The 20,321-nt window shown below is 36.2% G+C and overlaps 1 protein-coding gene across 2 annotated transcripts in view; it reads left to right on the forward strand.

Moving 5' to 3' along the window:
* NMD3 (NMD3 ribosome export adaptor) overlaps positions 1-20,321 on the forward strand; it is a 39,992-nt gene that overhangs the window by 13,726 nt on the left and 5,945 nt on the right. For both annotated transcript variants that reach the window (XM_027586734.2, XM_027586735.2), the window contains exons 8-11: positions 13,560-13,638; positions 14,328-14,424; positions 16,499-16,616; positions 17,720-17,865. In XM_027586734.2, coding sequence (XP_027442535.1) covers positions 13,560-13,638; positions 14,328-14,424; positions 16,499-16,616; positions 17,720-17,865 — 440 coding nt within the window. The remainder of the gene's footprint in view (positions 1-13,559; positions 13,639-14,327; positions 14,425-16,498; positions 16,617-17,719; positions 17,866-20,321) is intronic.

Genomic DNA, 20,321 nt, shown 5'->3' on the forward strand with positions numbered 1-20,321 from the left:
CATGTCATTGAATGTGGTCCTATTCCATTACTTTAACCACTGTGTGTGTGTGTGTGTGTATTCATTAATCAATGTATATTTAATTATTAGGTTATATTCTGTTGACTGGCTTATAAGATACTCCATTTTTTGCTGCTACAAATAACATTATATTAACTTACCCTTATGTTTATGTATATTTGGTGGTTTTTCTTTGAGATTGAGTTTAAGAATTGAAATGACTAGACCGGAGTATGCAATTGTTAAATTTTTATATGTACTGCTAGATTGTCTTTCAAAATAGTGCCAGTGTACTGTCCCAACACTTACAAGAATTTTCATTTTTTCCCAAACACTTGCCAACACTCTAAAATTGTATTGGCCTTTATGATTTTTGCTGTACTATTAGAGAAAATGGTATCTTGTTTTAATTTGCATTTCCTTGATTACTAATGAGGGTTAACATTTTTATATATGTATTAGCCATTTATGTTTATGCCTTATGTGAATTGTATGTTTCTCATGTCTATTTCTTCCTCATGTATTTTGTCTTTTTTTATATATATATCTTTTTCTTTAAATTTTTTTATTGTTATGTTAATCACCACACATTACATTGTTAGTTTTTGATGTAGTGTTCCATGATTCATTGTTTATGTATAACACCCAGTGCTCCGTGCAGAACGTGCCCTCTTTAATACCCATCACCAGGCTAACCCATCCTCCCATCCCCTCCCCTCTAGAATCCTCAGTTTGTTTTTCAGAGTCCATCGTCTCTCATGGTTCGTCTCCCCCTCCGATTTCCCCCCCTTCATTCTTCCTCTCTTGCTATCTTCTTCTTCTTTTTTTTTCTTAACATATATTGCATTATTTGTTTCAGAGGTACAGATCTGTGATTCAACAGTCTTGCACAATTCACAGTGCTCACCATAGCATATACCCTCCCCAATGTCTTTATCACCCAGCCACCCCATCCCTCCCACCCCACCCCCACTCCAGCAACCCTCAGTTTGTTTCCTGGATTAAGAATTCCTCATATCAGTGAGGTCATATGATACATGTCTTTCTCTGATTGACTTATTTCGCTCAGCGTAACACCCTCCAGTTCCATTCACGTCATTGCAAATGGCAAGATCTCATTCCATTTGACGGCTGCATAATAATATTCCATTGTATATATATACCACATCTTCTTTATCCATTCATCTGTCGACGGACATCTTGACTCTTTCCACAGTTTGGCTATTATGGACATTGCTGCTATAAACATCGGGGTGCACATACCCCTTCGGATCCCTACATTTGTATCTTTGGGGTAATACCCAGTAGTACAATTGCTCTATCATATGTTAGCTCTATTTTCAACTTTTTGAGGAACTTCCATACTGTTTTCCAGGGTGGTTGCACCAGCTTGCATTCCCACCAACAGTGTAGGAGGGTTCCCCTTTCTCCGCATCCCCGCCAACATCTGTCATTTCCTGACTTGTTAATTTTAGCCATTCTGACTGGTGTGAGGTGGTATCTCATGGAGGTTTTGATTTGGATTTCCCTGATGCCGAGCGATGTTGAGCACTTTTTCATGTGTCTGTTGGCCATTTGGATGTCTTCTTTGGAAAAATGTCTGTTCATGTCTTCTGCCCATTTCTTGATTGGATTATTCTTTGGGTGTTGAGTTTGATAAGTTCTTTATAGATTTTGGATACTAGCCCTTTATCTGATATGTCATTTGCAAATATCTTCTCCTATTTTGTCAGTTGTCTTTTGGTTTTGTTGACTGTTTCCTTTGATGAGCAAAGGACATTTCATCTTGATGAAGTCCCAATAGTTCCTTTTTGCCCTTGCTTTCCTTGCCTTTGGTGATGTTTCTAGGAAGAAGTTGCTGCAGCTGAGGTCGAAGAGGTTGCTGCCTGTGTCCTCTTCTAGGATTTTGATGGACTCCTGTCTCACATTGAGGTCTTTCAACCATTTTGAGTCTATTTTTGTGTGTGGTGTAAGGAAATGGTCCATTTCATTCTTCTGCATATGGCTGTCCAATTTTCCCAACACCATTTGTTGAAGAGACTGTCTTTTTGCCATTGGACATCTTTCCTGCTTTGTCAAAGATTAGTTGACCATAGAGTTGAGGGCTATTTCTGGGTTCTCGATTCTGTTCCATTGATCTATGGGACTGTTTTTGTGCCAGTACCATACTGTCTTGATGATGACAGCTTTGTAATAGAGCTGGAAGTCTGGAATGGTGATGCCAACAGCTTTGCTTTTCTTTTTCAACATTCCTCTGGCTATTCGGGGTCTTTTCTGGTTCCACACAAATTTTAGGATTATTTGTTCCATTTCTTTGAAAAAAGTGGATGGTATTTTGATGGGGATTGCACTGAATGTGTAGATTGCTCTAGGTAGCCTTGACATCTTTACAATGTTTGTTCTTTCAATCCATGAGCATGGAATGTTTTTCCATTTCTTTGTGTCTTCCTCAGTTTCTTTCATGAGTGTTTTATAGTTTTCTGAGTACAGATCCTTTTCCTCTTTGGTTAGATTTATTCCTAGGTATCTTATGGTTTTGGGTGCAATTGTAAATGGGATCGACTCCTTAATTTCTCTTCCTTCTGTCTTGTTGTTGGTGTATAGGAATGCCACTGATTTTTGTGCATTGATTTTATATCCTGCCACTTTTATATCCTGCACTTTACTGAATTCCTGTATGAGTTCTAGCAGTTTTGGGGTGGAGTCTTTTGGGTTTTCCACATAAAGTATCATATCATCTGCAAACAGTGAGAGTTTGACTTCTTCTTTGCTGATTTGGATGCCTTTGATTTCTTTTTGTTGTCTGATTGCTGTGGCTAGGACTTCTAATACTATGTTGAATAGCAGTGGTGATAGTGGACATTCCTGCCCCGTTCCTGACCTCGGGGAAAGCTCTCAGTTTTTCCCCATTGAGAATGATATTCGCTGTGGGTGTTTCATAGATGGCTTTTATGATATTGAGGTATGTACCCTCTATCCCTATACTCTGAAGAGTTTTGATCAAGAAAGGATGCTGTACTTTGTCAAATGCTTTTTCTGCATCTAGTGAGGGATCATATGATTCTTGTTCTTTCTTTTGTTGATGTATTGTATCACGTTGATTGATTTGCAGATGTTGAACCAACCTTGCAGCCCAGGGATAAATCGCACTTGGTTGTGGTGAATAATCCTTTTAAGGTACTGTTGGATCCTATTGGCTAGTATTTTGGTGAGAATTTTTGCATCCATGTTCATCAAGGATATTGGTCTGTAATTCTCCTTTTTGATGGGGTCTTTGATTTGGGGATCAAGGTATTGCTGGCCTCATAAAAGGAGTTTGGAAGTTTTCCTTCCATTTCTATTTTTTGGAACAGTTTCAGAAGAATAGGTATTAATTCTTCTTTAAATGTTTGGTAGAATTCCCCTGGGAAGCCATCTGGCCCTCGGCTTTTGTTTTTTGGGAGATTTTTGATGACTGCTTCAATTTCCTTAGTGGTTATAGGTTTGTTCCGGTTTTCTATTTCTTCTTGGTTCAGTTTTGGTAGTTGATACATCTCTAGGAATGCATCCATTTCTTCCAGGTTATCTAATTTGCTGGCATAGAGTTGCTCATAATCTGTTCTTATAATCGTTTGTATTTCTTTGGTGTTGGTTGTGATCTCTCCTCTGTCATTCATGATTTTGTTGATTTGGGTCATTTCTCTTTTCTTTTTGCTAAGTCTGGCCAGGGGTTTATCAATCTTATTAATTCTTTCAGAGAACCACCTGCTAGTTTCGTTGATCTGTTCTGTTCCTTTGGTTTCTATTTCATCGATTTCTGCTCTCATCTTTATTATTTTTCTTCTCCTGCTGGGTTTAGGCTTAATTTGCTCTTTTTTCTCTAGCTCCTTTAGGTGTAGGGTTAGGTTGTGTATTTGAGACCTTTCTTGTTTCTTGAGAAAGGCTTGTATTGCTATATACTTTCCTCTTAGGACTGCCTTTGCTGTATACCAAAGATTTTGAACAGTTGTGTTTTCATTTTCATTTGTTTCCATGAATTTTTTAAATTATTCTTTAATTTCCTGGTTGACCCATTCATTCTTCAGTAGGATGCTCTTTAATCTCCATGTATTTGAGTTCTTTCTAACTTTCCTCTTGTGATTGAGTTCTAGTTTGAAAGCATTGTGTTCTGAAAATATGCAGGGAATAATCCCAGTCTTTTGGTACCAGTTGAGACCTGATTTGTGACCTAGAATGTGATCTATTCTGGAGAATGTTCCATGGGCACTAGAGAAGAATGTGTATTCTGTTGCTTTGGGATGGAATGTTCTGAATATGTCTGTGAAGTCCATTTGGTGCAGTGTGTCATTTAAAGTCTTTATTTCCTTGTTGATCTTTTGCTTAGATGATCTGTCCATTTCAGTGAGGAGGGTGTTAAAGTCCCCACTATTATTGTATTGTTGCCAATGTGTTTCTTTGCTTTTGTTATTAATTGCCTTATATAATTGGCTGCTCCCATGTTAGGGGCATAGATATTTACAATTGTTAGATCGTCTTGTTGGACAGACCCTCTAAGTAGGATATAGTGTCCTTCCTCATGTCTTATTACAGTCTTTGTTTTAAAATCTAATTTGTCTGATATAAGGATTGCCACCCCAGCTTTCTTTTGGTGTCCATTAGCATGGTAAATGGTTTTCCACCCCCTCACTTTCAATCTGGGGTTGTCTTTGCATCTAAAATGAGTCTCTTGCAGACAGCATATCGATGGGTCTTGTTTTTTAATCCAATCTGATAGCCTGTGTCTTTTGATTGGGGCATTTAGCCCATTTACATTCAGGGTAACTATTGAAAGATATGAATTTAGTGCCATTGTATTGCCTGAAGGTGACTGTTACTGTATATTTCTGTGTTTCTTTCTGATCCCTGCTGTTTTTAGGCTCTCTCTTTGCGTAGAGGACCCCTTTCAATATTTCTTGTAGGGCTAGTTTCGTGTTTGCAAATTCCTTTAGTTTTTGTTTGTCCTGGAAGGTTTTTATCTCTCCTTCTATTTTCAGTGAGAGCCTAGCTGGATATAGTATTCTTGGCTGCATATTTTTCTTGTTTAGTGCTCTGAAGATACCATGCCAGTCCTTCTGGCCTGCCAGGTCTCTGTGGATAGGTCTGTTGCCAGTCTGATGTTTCTACCATTGTAGGTTACAGATCTCTTCTCCCGAGGTGCTTTCAGGATTTTCTCTTTGTCTCTGAGACTCGTCAGTTTTACTATTAGATGTCGGGGTGTTGACCTATTTTTATTGATTTTGAGAGGGGTTCTTTGTGCCTCCTGGATTTTGATGCCTGTTTCCTTCCCCACATTAGGGAAGTTCTCTGTTACAATTTGCTCCAATATACCTTCTGCCCCTCTCTCTTTCTTCTTCTTCTGGGATCCCAATTATTCTAATGTTTTGTCTTCTGGTATCGCTTATCTCTCGAATTCTGCCCTCGTGATCCAGTAGTTGTTTATCTCTCTTTTTCTCAGCTTCTTTATTTTCTATCATTTGGTCTTCTGTATTGCTGATTCTCTCTTCTGCCTCATTTATCCTAGCCGTTAGTGCCCCCATTTTTATTGCACCTCATTAATAGTCTTTTTGATTTTGACTTGGTTAGATTTTAGTTCTTTTATTTCTCCAGAAAGGGTTTCTCTAATAACTTCCATGCTTTTTTCAAGCCCAGCTAGTATCTTTAAAATCATGATTCTGAACTCTAGATCCAACATCATACTAATGTCCGTATTGAGTAGGTCCCTGGCAGATGGTACTACCTCTTGTTCTTTTTGTTGAGGTGATTTTTTCCATCTTGTCATTTTGTCCAGAGGAGGATAGATGAATGAGAGAACAAAATGCTAACAGGGTAACAACGTCCCCAGAAAATATACTCTAAACAAAGCAGAAAAGACCTGAAACCAGGGGAAAAGAAAGGGAAAGAAAGAAAAAAGAAAGAGGAAAAAGAAAAAGATAAAAATAAACAGAATATGATCAAATATGATCAGGCTGGTGCATAGATCAGTGCCACACACTAGATTTTGGGTGTATTTTGGTCTGTTAGAAGAAAGTGCCTCCCAAAATTTTAAAGAAAGAAAGACATATATGTACAAAATAAGGGTTGATACGATGAAGGGATGGAATATGACTGTAAAGATGAAAATTATAAAAAATTTTATAAAAGGAATTGATAAGTTGTTTGAAAAAAGAAATTAGAGGAGTTAAAAAAAAAAAAAAAAAGAAAGAAAAAAAGGGGAGAGAATGTGATCAGGCAGGAGACTAGAACAAAGCCATACACTAGAGATTTAGGGTATATTTTGATCTGTTAGAAGAAACTGTATCTCAAAATTTTAAAGAGAGAACAACTTACATATATGTATGCCTAAAATAAGGGTAACTACTATGAAGGGATAGAATATGACTCTAAAAATGAAAAATAAAAATTTTTTTAAAAAAAGGATTGATAAGATGTTGGTTGAAAAAGGGAAAAAATTAAAAAAAAAAGACAGTTAAAAAATTAACTTTGTTGGGGCGCCTGGGTGGCTCAGTTGGTTAAGCGACTGCCTTCGGCTCAGGTCATGATCCTGGAGTCCCAGGATCAAGTCCCGCATCGGGCTCCCTGCTCGGCAGGGAGTCTGCTTCTCCCTCTGACCCTATCCCCTCTGATGTGCTCTCTCTCTCTCTCATTCTCTCTCTCTCAAATAAATAAATAAAATCTTTAAAAAAAAAAAAAAATTAACTTTGAAAGACTAAAGAATCATGGTAAAAAGGCCATGAATTCTATGTGCAGTATTCCCCTAGCGCTGGAGTTCTCCCGTTCTCATTGATCAGTAAACTTGGTCTTGGCTGGCTGTTCTTGCTATCTTCTGGGGGAGGGGCCTGTTGCCATGGTTCCCAAATGTCTTTGCCGGAGGCGGAATTGCCGCACCCTTGTCAGTCAGGGCTAAGTAATTTGCTTGGGTTTGCTCTCGGGAGCTTTCGTTCCCTGCCCTGCAAGCTTTCCCTACAGCTTTGGAGGCTGAGTGAAAATGGCGGCCTCCCAATCTGCGCCCCAGAGGAGAACTTGGGGCCCCGCTCCTCAGTGCACCCCCAGAGAAAAGCAGTCAGTCACTTCTGTCTCCCCGGTCTCCAGCTGCACTCCGTGCTCACCTGGCCTGTGACCGAGCGTTTCTATCTCTGGCACCCGACTTGGTGTGGAGTCTCCAAACCCAGCAGATCCCTGTGGTGTGTTCCACACTGCTCTTCCTGGCGGAGGAAGGGGAGTCTCCCTGGATCTGCTGCTTGTTGGGTCCCTGCTGGAGGAGCGGTGGCCCGACTGTCACCGATCACAGTTTATGGCAACCCCGAGCTGAGAGCCCGCACCTCGGCTCCGTGCCCGCAGCCGGCTTCCCTTCTCCGATACCTGGGAGCTCTGTCGCACTCAGGCACCCCCGGTCTTCCTGTGACCCTGAGGGTCCTGAGACCACACTGTCCCACGAGGGTACCACCCCCCGTTTAGCCACTGGAGCGACGTCCCTCAGCGGAGCCGACTTCTAAAAGTTCTGACTTTGTGCTCCGCTGCTGTCACCTTGCCAGAAGCCACTGACCGAGGCCCCCTCCCCTGCCATCTATCCTCCCGAGTATCGCCTCAGATTCACTTCGCACGTCCTACCTTCCAGAAAGTGGTCGCTTTTCTGTTCAGAGAGTTGTTGCTGTTCTTTTCTTCGATCTCCTGTTGAATTCGTAGGTGTTCAGAATGGTTTGATCCCTATCCAGCTGAATTCCTGAGGCCAGACCCTCATTTATTTTGTCTTATTCCAGACATCAATCTCATTACGTGTGTGTGTTATGTATGTATGTTTAGAGAGCTAGCATGCATTTGAGTGTGAGCCTAAGGCAGCAGATAACTTTTTGCATTGTCACATGCCTTTTATCATTTAAGTTTTTTATTCTTTAGTTATATAGCTATGGCTTATAACTTTTGTGTCTTATATAGGAAAGCTTTCTATACTCCCATCATTATATTTTTAAAGTAAATTCCATTTAGATTTTTAATCTTAACCGTTAGAGTTTTTCCTAGGTTACTCTCTCTTTTCCCACTGATTTGAAAGATCTCCTTTCTTATGTACGATAAATTCCTTTATACACATGACTCACCTCTGGTTTGTTTTGTCTCACTGCTTCTACCACAGTATGTGAATTATACTTTATAATATGTATGCCCTTATTAATTTTTTTGTAAGATTTGGTTGATAGTAAATAAGAACATGGATTCTGAAACTGATTTTGTGGGTTTGAACTCTGTCCCTCCAGTTTTTTTTGCTGTGTGATCTTAGGCAAGTTATTTAACTTCTCTGAGCCTCAGTTTTCCCATCAATAAAACAGAAAGAATGGTAATAGCATTTACCTCATAGGATTATTTTAAGATTAAATAATCTATGCAGAACACTTAGAACCCTGCCTGGTGCATAATCATGTTTATTTAGTTCTTTTCTGTACTTTGGTGAAACATTTTATAGTTTCCTTATAAAGATTTTTAAATGTTTCTTGTTATTTTTTTTGGCTCCTCTACACTGTTTTGTCATTGTGGATGGCAACTTTTTAAAAATTTTATTTATTTGAGAAAGAGCATGAGTGGGGTGGGGGGGAGATTCAGAGGGAAAGGGAAAAGCAGACTCCCCACTGAGCAGGGAGCCTGCTGCGAGGCCTGGTCCCCAGACCCCAAGATCAGGACCTGAACCGAAGGCAGACGCCCAACCGACTGAGCCACGTAGGCACCCCATGCATTTTTAAATTGATTATTGCTAATATATTAATCTTGAAATTTCTTAATATCACTGATAGTTTATAGTTGATAACTCTTGATTTTTTAGGTAAACCATTATCTGTAAACAATGGTATTTTTATTTCATCTTTTGCATATTTTTCCTCTTCTTTTTTCTTTCTTTTTCCCTTTGGCTAGGAATGGAGAGTTACATGATACAGTAACATGGTCATATGTCAGGCATTATCTTTCTGTATTTCATCCCTAAATGTAATATTTGTTGAGATTTCTATTTGATACATGTGCATTCATAGTTATATACATATATAAGCTGTTCAATCCAGTCTTTTCATCAGTTATATTAGTGACATCGAAAGAGTTGCAAGGTTTGCCGTCTTTCTACCTAGTGTTTATCAACCTCTTGAAGTTTTGTAAGAAACTGCCCATTGAGCCTGGGTGCCTCAGTCGGTTAAGCATCTGACTTTGACTCAGGTCATGGTCCCAGGGTCCTGGGATCGAGTCCTGCATTGGGTTTCTTGCTCAGTGGGGAGCCTGCTTCTCCCTCTCCTTCTGTCCTTCCCCCCGCTCGTGCATACATGCACGCTCTTTCTCTTTCAAATAAATAAATAAAATCTTAAAAAAAAAATGCTGCCCATTGAGACATTCAGTTTGATATGGGGGGGGTAAAGGCTTTTCAGTTTCTTTTGTTAGGGTATTAGTCTTTGTAAGGTATTCTGTTGCTTCTTGAATTACTTTTAATAGCATTTTCCAAGGAAATCATTTCATCTAGCTTTTCACATTCTTGGCATAAAATCCAACATAGAATATATATTATAACGTTAGATCTCATCCATAAACTATGGTTGTATCTTCTTTATTCTTCCTAATGTTGTTTGTCTTTTCTCATCTCCCCTCACTTCTTTCCGTCTATCAGATTTGCAAGTTTTGTCCGTTGGTTTTTTCAAAGAACTAGCTCGAATCAAGTCTTTTCTTTTTTAATTTTTGCTTTAAAATTAACATCCATCACCGTATGTATTAAAAATTTTTTTTCCTTCTACTTTTTAAAGTTTTATTTTGTTTGAATTAATTGAAAGCTTATTTTTAGTTTCTAATAAATATACTGAAGTTTATAAATTTTCGTGAGTTCATGTTGGTTTTGTAGCTGGTATTTATAGCTACCTTTTTCCCCTGTACATTGCATATTTCTTTTATTTTCAGCATCTCAGCTGTTTTATTCTCTTGGGTATATATCTACGTGTAGACTTGCTGAGTCATATGGTAAATTTATGTTTTTCATCTTTTTTTATGTTTATCTTTTTAAGAAACTGGCAGACTATTTCCAAAGTGGCTGTACCATTTTATGTTCCCATCAGCAATGTTTGAGGGTTCCAGTTTCCACATCTCCTCACCAACATTATTGTCTCTTTTTGTTCATAGCCATTCTAGAGGGTGGTGTAAAGTGATGTCTCATTTTGTGGTTTTACTTGCATTTCGTATTGACTAATGATGTTGATCATCTTTTCATGAGGTTATTAGCCATTCCTGTATCTTTTTGGGGGACATAACTATTCAGATCTTCTTCCTATATTTTAATTGGATTGTTTGTCTTACTAAATTTTAATTTTTTTTAATATATTCTGGATACGAGTTCCTCATCATATATATGATTTGTGGGTATTTTCTCATAGCCCGTAGCCTGTCTTTTCATTGTCTTAATGTTGTCTTTTTTTTACTGTGATATGAACACTTAACATGAAATCTTCTCTCTTAACAAAATTTTAAGTATATTTACATTATTGTTGACTATAGTACAATGTATAGCAGATCTCTAGAGCCTGTTCATCTTGCTTAACTGAAGCTTTATGCTCATTAATTGGTAACTCCCTATTTCCCCCTCCTCTCAGCCCCTGGCAGCCATCATTCCACTCTTTGATTCTGTGAATTTGAATATTTTCGATACAAGTGGAGTCAGGTAGTATTGGTCTTTCTGTGACTGGTTTATTTCATTTAGTATAATGTCCTCAAGGTTCACCCATGCTGTTGCATAATGCAGAATTTCCTCCCTTTTTAAGGCTGAATAGAATTCCATTGTATGTACACACAACATTCTATCTATTCCTCTGTTGTGGAAACAACCCAAATGCCCATCATCTTGGCTACTGTGAGCAGTGCTGCAATAAACATGAGAGTGCTGATATATCTTTGAGATTCTGATTTCAGTTCTTCTGGATAAATACTTAGACGTGGGATTAATGGAACATATGGTAGTTCTATTTTTAATTTTTTGAAGACCCTCCAGGCTATTTTTCATAGTGGCTGCACTGTTTCGCATTTCCACTGGTGTACAAGAGTTCCAGTTTTCCTGTATCCTCATCAATACTTGTTTTCTGTTGTTGTTTTAATAATGGCCATCCTAATGAGTATGAAGTGATACCTCGTAGTTTTGATTTGCATTTGCCTGATAATTTTGACCTTGAGCATTTTTCATATACTTGTTGGCCATTTATATGTCTTATTTGGAGAAATGTCTATATAGTTCCTCTGCCCATTTTTAAAATTTAAACATTTTAACTAATCAGGTTATTAATTTTTTTCCTGTTGAGTTGTAGGAGTTCCTAATATTTTTTGGAGATTAACTCCTTATCAGATATATATGGTTTGCAAACGTTTTCTCCCTTTTTGGAGGTTTCCTTTTCACTGTGTTGATGTTTCTTTTGCTGTGCAGAAGCTTTTTAGTTTGATGTAGTCCCAGTTGTTTGTTTTTGTTGCCTGTACTTTTGGTGTCATATTCATGAAATCATTGCCAAGACCAGTGTCACAAAGCTTTTCTCCCTCTGTTTTCTTCTGGAGGTTTTATAGTTTCAGGTCTTTCGTTTGATTCTTTAATCCATTTTGAGTTGATTTCTGTGAATGGTGTAAAACAGGTCCAGTTTCATTCTTTTGCATGTAGATATTCAGTTTTCTCAATACCATTTGTTGAAGAGATTATCTTTTCCCAAGGGTGTAATTTTTAGCACTTGGATATCAGTTGACCCTAGATATGTGGATTGGTTTCTGGGTTCTCTGTTCTGTTCCAGTGGTTATTAGGACTGTCTTTTTGTCATTACCAAACTGTTTTGTTTACAGTAACTTTGTATTTTGAAGTCAGGAAGTGTGATGTCGTTTGAATAGCAAAAGTTTAAAATTTTGAAGTCCAGTATGTAAATTTTTTTATTTTATCCAATATGCTTTTGGTTGTCATGTTTGAGAACTCTTTTAAATCAGTGTTACAAAGATTTTCTTCTGTGTTTTATAGTTTTAGCTCTTAAATTTGGGTCTCACCCTTTTTGTGTTGTTTTTTGTGCATGGTGTGAGGTAAGAGTCTAAATTCATCTTTTTCCATGTGGATATCCTGTTTTCCCAATGAAAAGACTATCCTTTCCTCAATGAATTCTTTGAAGCCTCTGTCAAAGATCTGTTGACTGTACATGTCAGTTTAGTTCCAGCTTCTCGAGTTTGTCCCGTTGATCCGTGTATCTGTCCTGTGCTAGTACCGCACTGTCTTGACTAAAGTTATCAGGTTTTGAAATTGGGAAGTATAAGTTCCCACCCACTTTGTTCATCTTCGGAATTCTTTCGGCTATTCTGAGTTAGTTTGGAAGAGTATTTCTATAAGCATTTCCTAGCAGGTAGGTGTGTTTTTAATTATCCATTTGTTGCTGATTTTTAATGGTACTGCATTGTGATCAGATAATACTGTCTAATAATTCATACTGTTTAGAATTTATTGAAATTAAAAAATTGTACATGATTGTTTTATGAATATTCTGTGAGTTTTTAAAAATAATATGTATTCTTGGGACCGTGTTCTATAATCTCAGTTAAATCAACCTTGAGAGTTATTCAAGTTCTATGTATCCTTCCTATTTTTAGTCAGTTTGGTCATTTTGTTTTTGTTTTCTTTTTTATTTTATTTAAATTTAATTAACATATAATGTATCATTAGTTTCAGTGGTAGAGTTCAGTGATTCATCAGTTGCGTATAACACCCAGTGCTCATTACTTCAAGTGCCCTGCTTAATGCCCATCACTGTTTCCCCATCCCCCACAGGCCTCCCATCCAGCAACCCTGTTTGTTTCCTATAGTTAAGAGTCTCTTACGGTTTGTCTTCTCTCTGATTTCGTCTTATTTTATTTTTCCCTCCCTTCCCCTATGATCCTGTTTTGTTTCTTAAATTCCACATATGATTGAAATCATGTAATTGTCTTTCTCTGATTGACTTACTTTGCTTAGCATAATACCCTCTTGGTCATTTTATTTTTGATAGTCTCATACTAGCCTCCCACAGTGATTGCACATGTGTTAACATTTATTAATTTCTTTTTTCTTTTTAATAGTTTTTGTTTTCTGCATCTCAGTGCTATGTTATTAGATGCATTCCTATTATCTTCATGGGAGATTATTATATAAAATACACTTCTGTGTAGTTCCCGCCCCTTTTTTTAAGTAGGCTCCATGCCCATTGTGGAGCCCAATGTGGGACTTGAACCCACAACCCCAAGATCAAGACCTGAGCTGAGATCAAGAGTCGGATGTTTAACCAACTGAGCCACCCAGGTGCCCCATTTCTCTCCCCCTTTGATCTTGAATTTTATTTTGTCTGAAATTAAAATTTTGAATCTTGTTTTCTTTTGTTATTATTTGTCTGATTTGTCTTATCTTTTTGTTGTCTTAATTGATACATTTTTTATGTTTTCTAATTTGTTTACTACACATTTAATTTGTGATATAGTCATGTTAGTAGAGGAAAGTCTTACTTTGCAGAATTATTTTCATGTGGCTTTTCTTATTCTTTTTAAAGATGGTCTGGATTTCTATTATTCCTCAAAACAGCATGCTCAGAAAATGGTAGAATTTCTTCAGTGTACAGTGCCCTGTAGGTATGTTCTGAACCTAAATGTGATTAAATCCAAAGAGCTGGGAATGAATGTAAATCATGTCCATTCTTCAGGCTTAGACTACATCTCTTATGTTAAAAAGTTTAAAATTGTAATAGGAATATTTACATAATTAGTAAGCATCTATTGGATTAGCCACTTTACAGGAATTATTAGCCAAAGAGTATGTAAGAATCTCTTTAGGGAGCTAGACCTCACACTGTGATAAGTACTATAGTGCTAAACCTTTGAATGTATTTAAATAATACAAAAGAAAGATGGGGGTACAGGGCTTTGGGGACAAGCTTCATGGAAGAAGAAGAAATTTCCTAAAATGGGAAATTTTCAAAGGTAGAGTTTATAGTGAAATGTGAGATTAGTGTGAACAAAGACTTGTGGTGGACAATGTGTGGCTTTTAATGGATGCTATATATAGACTACATTTGTCTGAGCCAAGTGCATGTTTTAGAGGTTTTGAGTAGATAAAATTGAAAAGAGGTAGGGTGTAGTTGGATTGGTGACGGTTTTGAAATGTAAGTGGATGAAATTAGGCTTTGCCATAGCAGGCATCAGAATGCAGTTTCAGAGCTTGGACAGTAATCATTTGATTTGATAAAAATTGATATTCCCTAGACTACAATAAGTAGGAACCTTTATGTCTTTTTATTACTATAAACTTTTTTTCTTAACAGACATAAAACCTCACAGAGATTGATCTCTCAGGATATCCATAGTAACACATACAATTACAAAAGCACTTTTTCTGTGGAAATTGTTCCAATATGCAAGGTACTTTTTCTCATTTAATTAATCCATGTCTATAAAATACTACAGGTAATTAATTGGTTTGTATGTAATTATTAGCTCTTGATTTCCTTGTGGGATTGGTTAAAAATTTAGAATAACTTCTTAAAGGATTCCTTTCTGACGTATTCAGCCATATTAAAAAAGATGTTAAATAATTATGCTTAAAATTATAAATTGACATACCTTTCACTTTGGTATACTAACTAAAGGCCTGGTTGCAGTTTTTTAATGTTCATATTCCTTAAAATTTGTGATCCTGGTGGACACACAAAAAGTTTGAATACAGGAAATGACATTAAAATAAATATCAGTGAACCACTTTGTAGAATATGTATAAAATGGATTTTGGCATGATAAAATTAAACAGTATTGTAGAAATGAAATTGTAGAATCATTTTTTTGTGATTTAAAAACAATCTGAATAAAACTTAAAATGTAGATTATGATTTCATTTCATTGGATTAAGGTAAAACCCTGCTTCAAATATATAAATGAATTAAAATGCAACAAATAGTTACTGAGGATCTACTATAGAAAGAGTAGTGTATTAAGGATTATTATTTAGAGGTCTCTACCATACAGGAACTTATATGTCAATATCTACTAATAACAATAAGTGCCATAATTTATTGTGAGCATTCCATATAAAGTTAGTGTCTAAGTATTTGAGTATATTTCACTTCTTCATGTCTTGTTATACCTGGGGTAAATCATTTCATCATTTTGAACATGAGGAAATTGAAGCTTGGGGAGGTTAGATGACTTTACCCAGAGTTACATAACTCCAAAATGAAGCCAGGATTTGTGCCTAGGTCTGTGACTCTTAAAGCTTTAAAAATACTATACTAATTTATGGTGCAGTGTATAGTAACAGGGATGAAATGATAGTGTAAAACAGGATCAGCAGGGACACCTGGCTCGCTCAATTGGTAGAACATGTGACTCTTAATCTCAGGGTCATGAGTTCAAGCCCCATGTTGGGCATGGAGCCTACTTTAAAAAAAAGTAGTGTCAGCAAACTTTTTCTCTAAAGGGCCAGATAGTGAATGTTTTTGCTTTCAGGCCCAGTAGTCTATTTTGTAACTATTCAGCTCTGCTCTTATTTTACATAAGTAGCCATAGATAATAGGTAAATGAATAGCCAAGGCTATGTTCCAGCAAAACTATTTACATAAATGGTGTGGGCCAAATTTAGCCTGAGGGTCATATTTTGCAGACCCCTGGTTTAAAACAGTGAACATTTTCCTGGTACAAAGCCTGGGAAGTGTGAATCTAAGTGTGATGCCATCTTTAGGCCATGGGTTAAGTGCTTTGAGTGATTCATGAAAGTATCTGAATAAATGCACAATGTAAGAGTATTTTCATTTAATCTGTTGAGATTCTTCCTAAGTGAAAAACAAAGTACTGGACTAGGTGCTATTAGAGATGCACAGAACGCCCCCCCAGTGGAGGAGCCTATGATTGTGAATTGATACAGCTTAAAATATAACCCAGATCTTTTTGTATTTTAATACAGTTTAAAAACAGGTAACTACATTGCTGTTAATATCTCCTAATGTACACATGGACATACGTGCTTTTTGGGCATTAAATTTTTGATTACCTATTGGTGCATGTAGCCATGAAAAAGAAACATATGGCTCCTCTGAAATTTATTTTTTATGGAAATTGAAAGAAGTCACAGGTAGATTTAGAAAATCACTTTCCTTCAGATGCTTACAATACTTTGTTTAGAGTGTACACTGTATTACCATAGAGCAATAAGCATTCACACTTCAATAAAATTGAAATAAACTGAATATTTTGGTGAATAAGATCTGGAAAAATACTTTTAAAACATTTTTATTAAGACAGATGTTTCCATCTTTAGAAGGAATAGCTTATTTTCTGTTTCTCCAAGATTTGATTCTTTTCTTTAGGCCCTTTGTTAATAAATAGAATTAACAACGTTTTGGTTTGGGTACATATACTTTGGATCAGGTTTATATTGATGAGTGTTTATTGGAGACAGTTATTTAGGATTTGCTTCACTCTAAATGTTAGTTCTTATGCCTAGGATAATGCTGTTTGTCTGTCTCCAAAACTGGCACAAAGCCTGGGAAATATGAACCAGATTTGTGTGTGTATTCGAGTGACCAGTGTCATTCATCTCATAGATCCAAATACCCTACAAGGTAAGTTTTAGGAAATATTTGCCTTGACAGTTTTGTCCAGCAAGCTGTAATAATTTATATTGCTAATTTCATCAAATATTCTCAGTAATATTGTTATGAAAAACTAGTTAAGATTTTTACTACTGTCTAATTCTTAAAAAACACTGGAATTTTTAAAGCTTTTAAGTAACCCCTGAATTTTCTATTCGAAGAAACAAGTCTGTGAATTTTAAAAAATTTACTAGGTTAGGCCATTTATTTTTACTGAAATTGACTTATTTACCTCAATTAATTTTTGTGAATAATTATTTAAGTTCATTGCCAAGTTTAGTGTACAGCAACTATTTAAAGTTTAGAACATTTCACTTATAATGCAGTAAAACATTTAGTTTAAATATGAATTTTAACTAATTTTATCATAGTACACATAATTTTTAACATTCCCTTTGTAAAACTATTTTTTAAAGAAAATCTCATATTGATAGGAGCATCTACTTGATCTTTTTTATGTATTTCCTGTAATGCAAGTTTTCTGTTATAAAAAAATCAAGTTTACATTTTTTTAGAAAGTCACTTTTTCTTGTCAATTTGAATTCATAAGTCAAAGGTCTTTTTGCAGTATTGGGATGAATATCTGTCAGGTAGAACTTTATTTCCTATTAAGCAGCTAAGATGACTGATAACATTTCTAAAGTGCCAGCACATGAAACAGCTATATAACTGAGTGGATCTGATCTTATTTACTTTTTAAATTTGTTTTCAGTAGGCTTTTTTAAGGAGTCCAACGCAGGACTTGAACTCATGACCTTGAGATCAAGACCTGAGCTGAGATCAAGAGTCAGGCAGGCGCTTATTTAACCCACTGAGCCACCCAGGTGCCCTGATCTTATTCTAAAGGCACTTAGCTATGTGGGGTCCTGATGATAGTAACTACTTAAGATATTATTGACACCTGAAATTTTTCTTGTGCTATGAGAAGTTTGGGGCTGATTCGGATGATTCTAGAGAGTTGCCACTGTGGTCTCTTGACCTCATGCTTCCTAGTTCATATATATCAACTTCTTCCTAATACATTTGGTGGCTTTTGAAATACTTCATTTTTGATATTCCGTGTTTATACTTAGTTGCGGATATTGATGGAAGCACTTTCTGGAGTCACCCTTTCAATAGTTTATGCCATCCCAAACAGCTAGAGGAGTTCATTGTGATGGAATGCAGCATAGTCCGAGATCCAAAACGCAATGCAGGTGCTGGAATGATATCAAAAAAGGTAAGTTCCATCCTCCCCATCTTTTTCCCCCCCAACTTAACTGTTCTGGTCCCTCTTGTATTTTTATGTTTTTTAGTTTGTTAGTAATTCCAAAATGTGGTTCCACATAAAGCTAACACCTCATTAGGTTACAAATGCATTCCATGTTTGTATGTTATCTGTTTTTAACACGTGGTCATTGTGGTGAAATATATTAGACTTACACTATCTGGTAAGTTCATTTTTCTCTTTAATGTTAGAAACATTTTTAAAAATGTTTATTGTGAAAAAGATTTCTTAGCTTTACTCTTGTATAGGAGGACCAAAAACCTTTTTTGACTTTAAAAGTTTTCAAACATTTTGAATTTAAGTATTTGTTATATTATCACTAATTACTGAATACTTCAGTATGCGTCTCTAAAACATAGGAATTTCTACATAATCAAAGTATTATCATTCGTATAAACTTAGTTTATATTCAGATTTCCTCGTTTGTCCCAAAATGCCTTTTATGGATTATTCAAACTAGTATCCAGTTGGGGACCATATATTGAATGTGAATGTTATACCTCTTAAATCTTTTACTTAATAATGGCCCCCTTCACTTTTTTTTTTTCCTTTATGATACCAACTTCCTAAGGCAATTAGGGCACTAATCTTATAGGTCTCTAATTGTATTCTCATGATGTTATTTATCTTCTTAATTTCTTGTATTTCTTTTAAATGAAAAGTGGATCTAAAAGACTTGCTTAAACTTAGGTTATGTTTGGCCAGAACATTTCAGAATTGACACTCTGTGCTTTTTATGATATGTTAAGTGATAGTAATGGTTGGCTATTTCACTGATAGCCAGATCTCTTCATTGTAATGTTATGATTTTTTTTCCCTTTGTTATTAGCTTACCTGTCTTCCTTCTTTCCTTTGGGTCATTCATATTGTCCCAGATTTAATCAGTGGGAACTCCCATGCCTTAAAAAAAATTTTTTTTTAACAACTTGTACTTTTTTAGAACAGTTTTAGGTTAATAGCAAAATTAAGAGGAGGTAAGAGATTTCCCATATACCTCCTGCCTCCACACATACCATAGCTTCCTCCATTATCAGTACCCACCCATCAGAGTGGTACATTTGTTAAAATTGATGAATCTACATGGATACCTGATAATCACCCAAAGTCCACAGTTTACATTATGTTTCACTCTTAGTGTTGTACATTCTTTGAGTTTGGTCAAATGTATAAGGACGTGTCTTTCATTATAGTATCATACAGGGTATTTTCACTGCTCTAAAAATCCCCTGTGCTCTGCCTGTTCATTCCTTCCTCTCTCTTAACCCCGTCAATCACTGATCTTTTTACTGTCTATTGTTTTGCAGAATTGTATATAGTTAGAATCATATAATCTATAAGTGCCAAATAACATTTCACTGTGTGGATTTACCACAATTTGCCCATTTACCTAGTGAAGGACATCTTGGTTGCTTCCAAGTTTTGGCAATTATGAATAAAGTTGCTATAAACATCCTTGTGTTTGCAGTTTTTGTAGAGATATAAGCTTTCAACTCCTTTGGCAAGTAAATACCAAGGAGCATGTTTGTGGTATCATTTGGTGAGGTATGTTTAATTTTGAAGAAACTGGTAATTCACTATTTTTTTTCCATTCTTTCCTAAATCTGGGAACTATCATTTATTTCAGTTTCTCCCTCTATCTCTTTGCGATTCCTTAATTCCCCAGTCTATAACTCTTAGTATTTTGCTCTTGATCCCATTTACATCTCTTTTTGTTAGTAAAAAGTATTGGCAAGTGCTATATTTAATTCAGCCTGGAAATTTGAAATGTCAGTCACGATTGCTTATAAAATCCTATGTTTGAAAGGGACTTTAATGGTTTTCCAGTTTAAAATTTCCAGTTTAAAATTTCAAACTTGGGGGGTACCTGGGTGGCTCAGTTGGTTAAGCGTACAACTCTTGATCTCAACTCGGGTTTTGATCTCAGGTCATGAGTTCAAGCCCTGCGTTGGGCTCCATGGAGCCCACTTAAAAAAAAAAAAATCAAAGTTGGGATGTTGTTTCTGCAACAGGACAAAAAGGATTATACTTCAAATAGCCCACATCCAAAATACTGATTTCATGAAGATTTGGGTTCTCTAGTAGTAGTAGTAGTAGTAGTAGTAGTAGTGGTGGTGGTGGTGGTGGTGGTGCCCCTGGGATTGCTAGATTGCTTTGTCTGAACCTTGGTTTTTTGAACACTGTGTGTAAAACAGGGGTTTGTTAGGATATTTTCTGGGGTGAAAATTTTTCATTTATTCTTTTTGCTTGGTCTGTATTACGTATCTCCCTGTGAAAACATTTGTTTTGAAAACTCTGTATATGTTTGTATTTAGGTGATACTGTTAATGTTTTATAAAGTCTCAAATAAAATCTTAATAAAGTATTTATTTTATATATTCCTTATTGAGTCTTTCTCTTTACTCAGTACA

The sequence above is a fragment of the Zalophus californianus genome, chromosome 1, assembly GCF_009762305.2.
Source record: "Zalophus californianus isolate mZalCal1 chromosome 1, mZalCal1.pri.v2, whole genome shotgun sequence".
Taxonomy (NCBI): Eukaryota; Metazoa; Chordata; class Mammalia; order Carnivora; family Otariidae; genus Zalophus; species Zalophus californianus.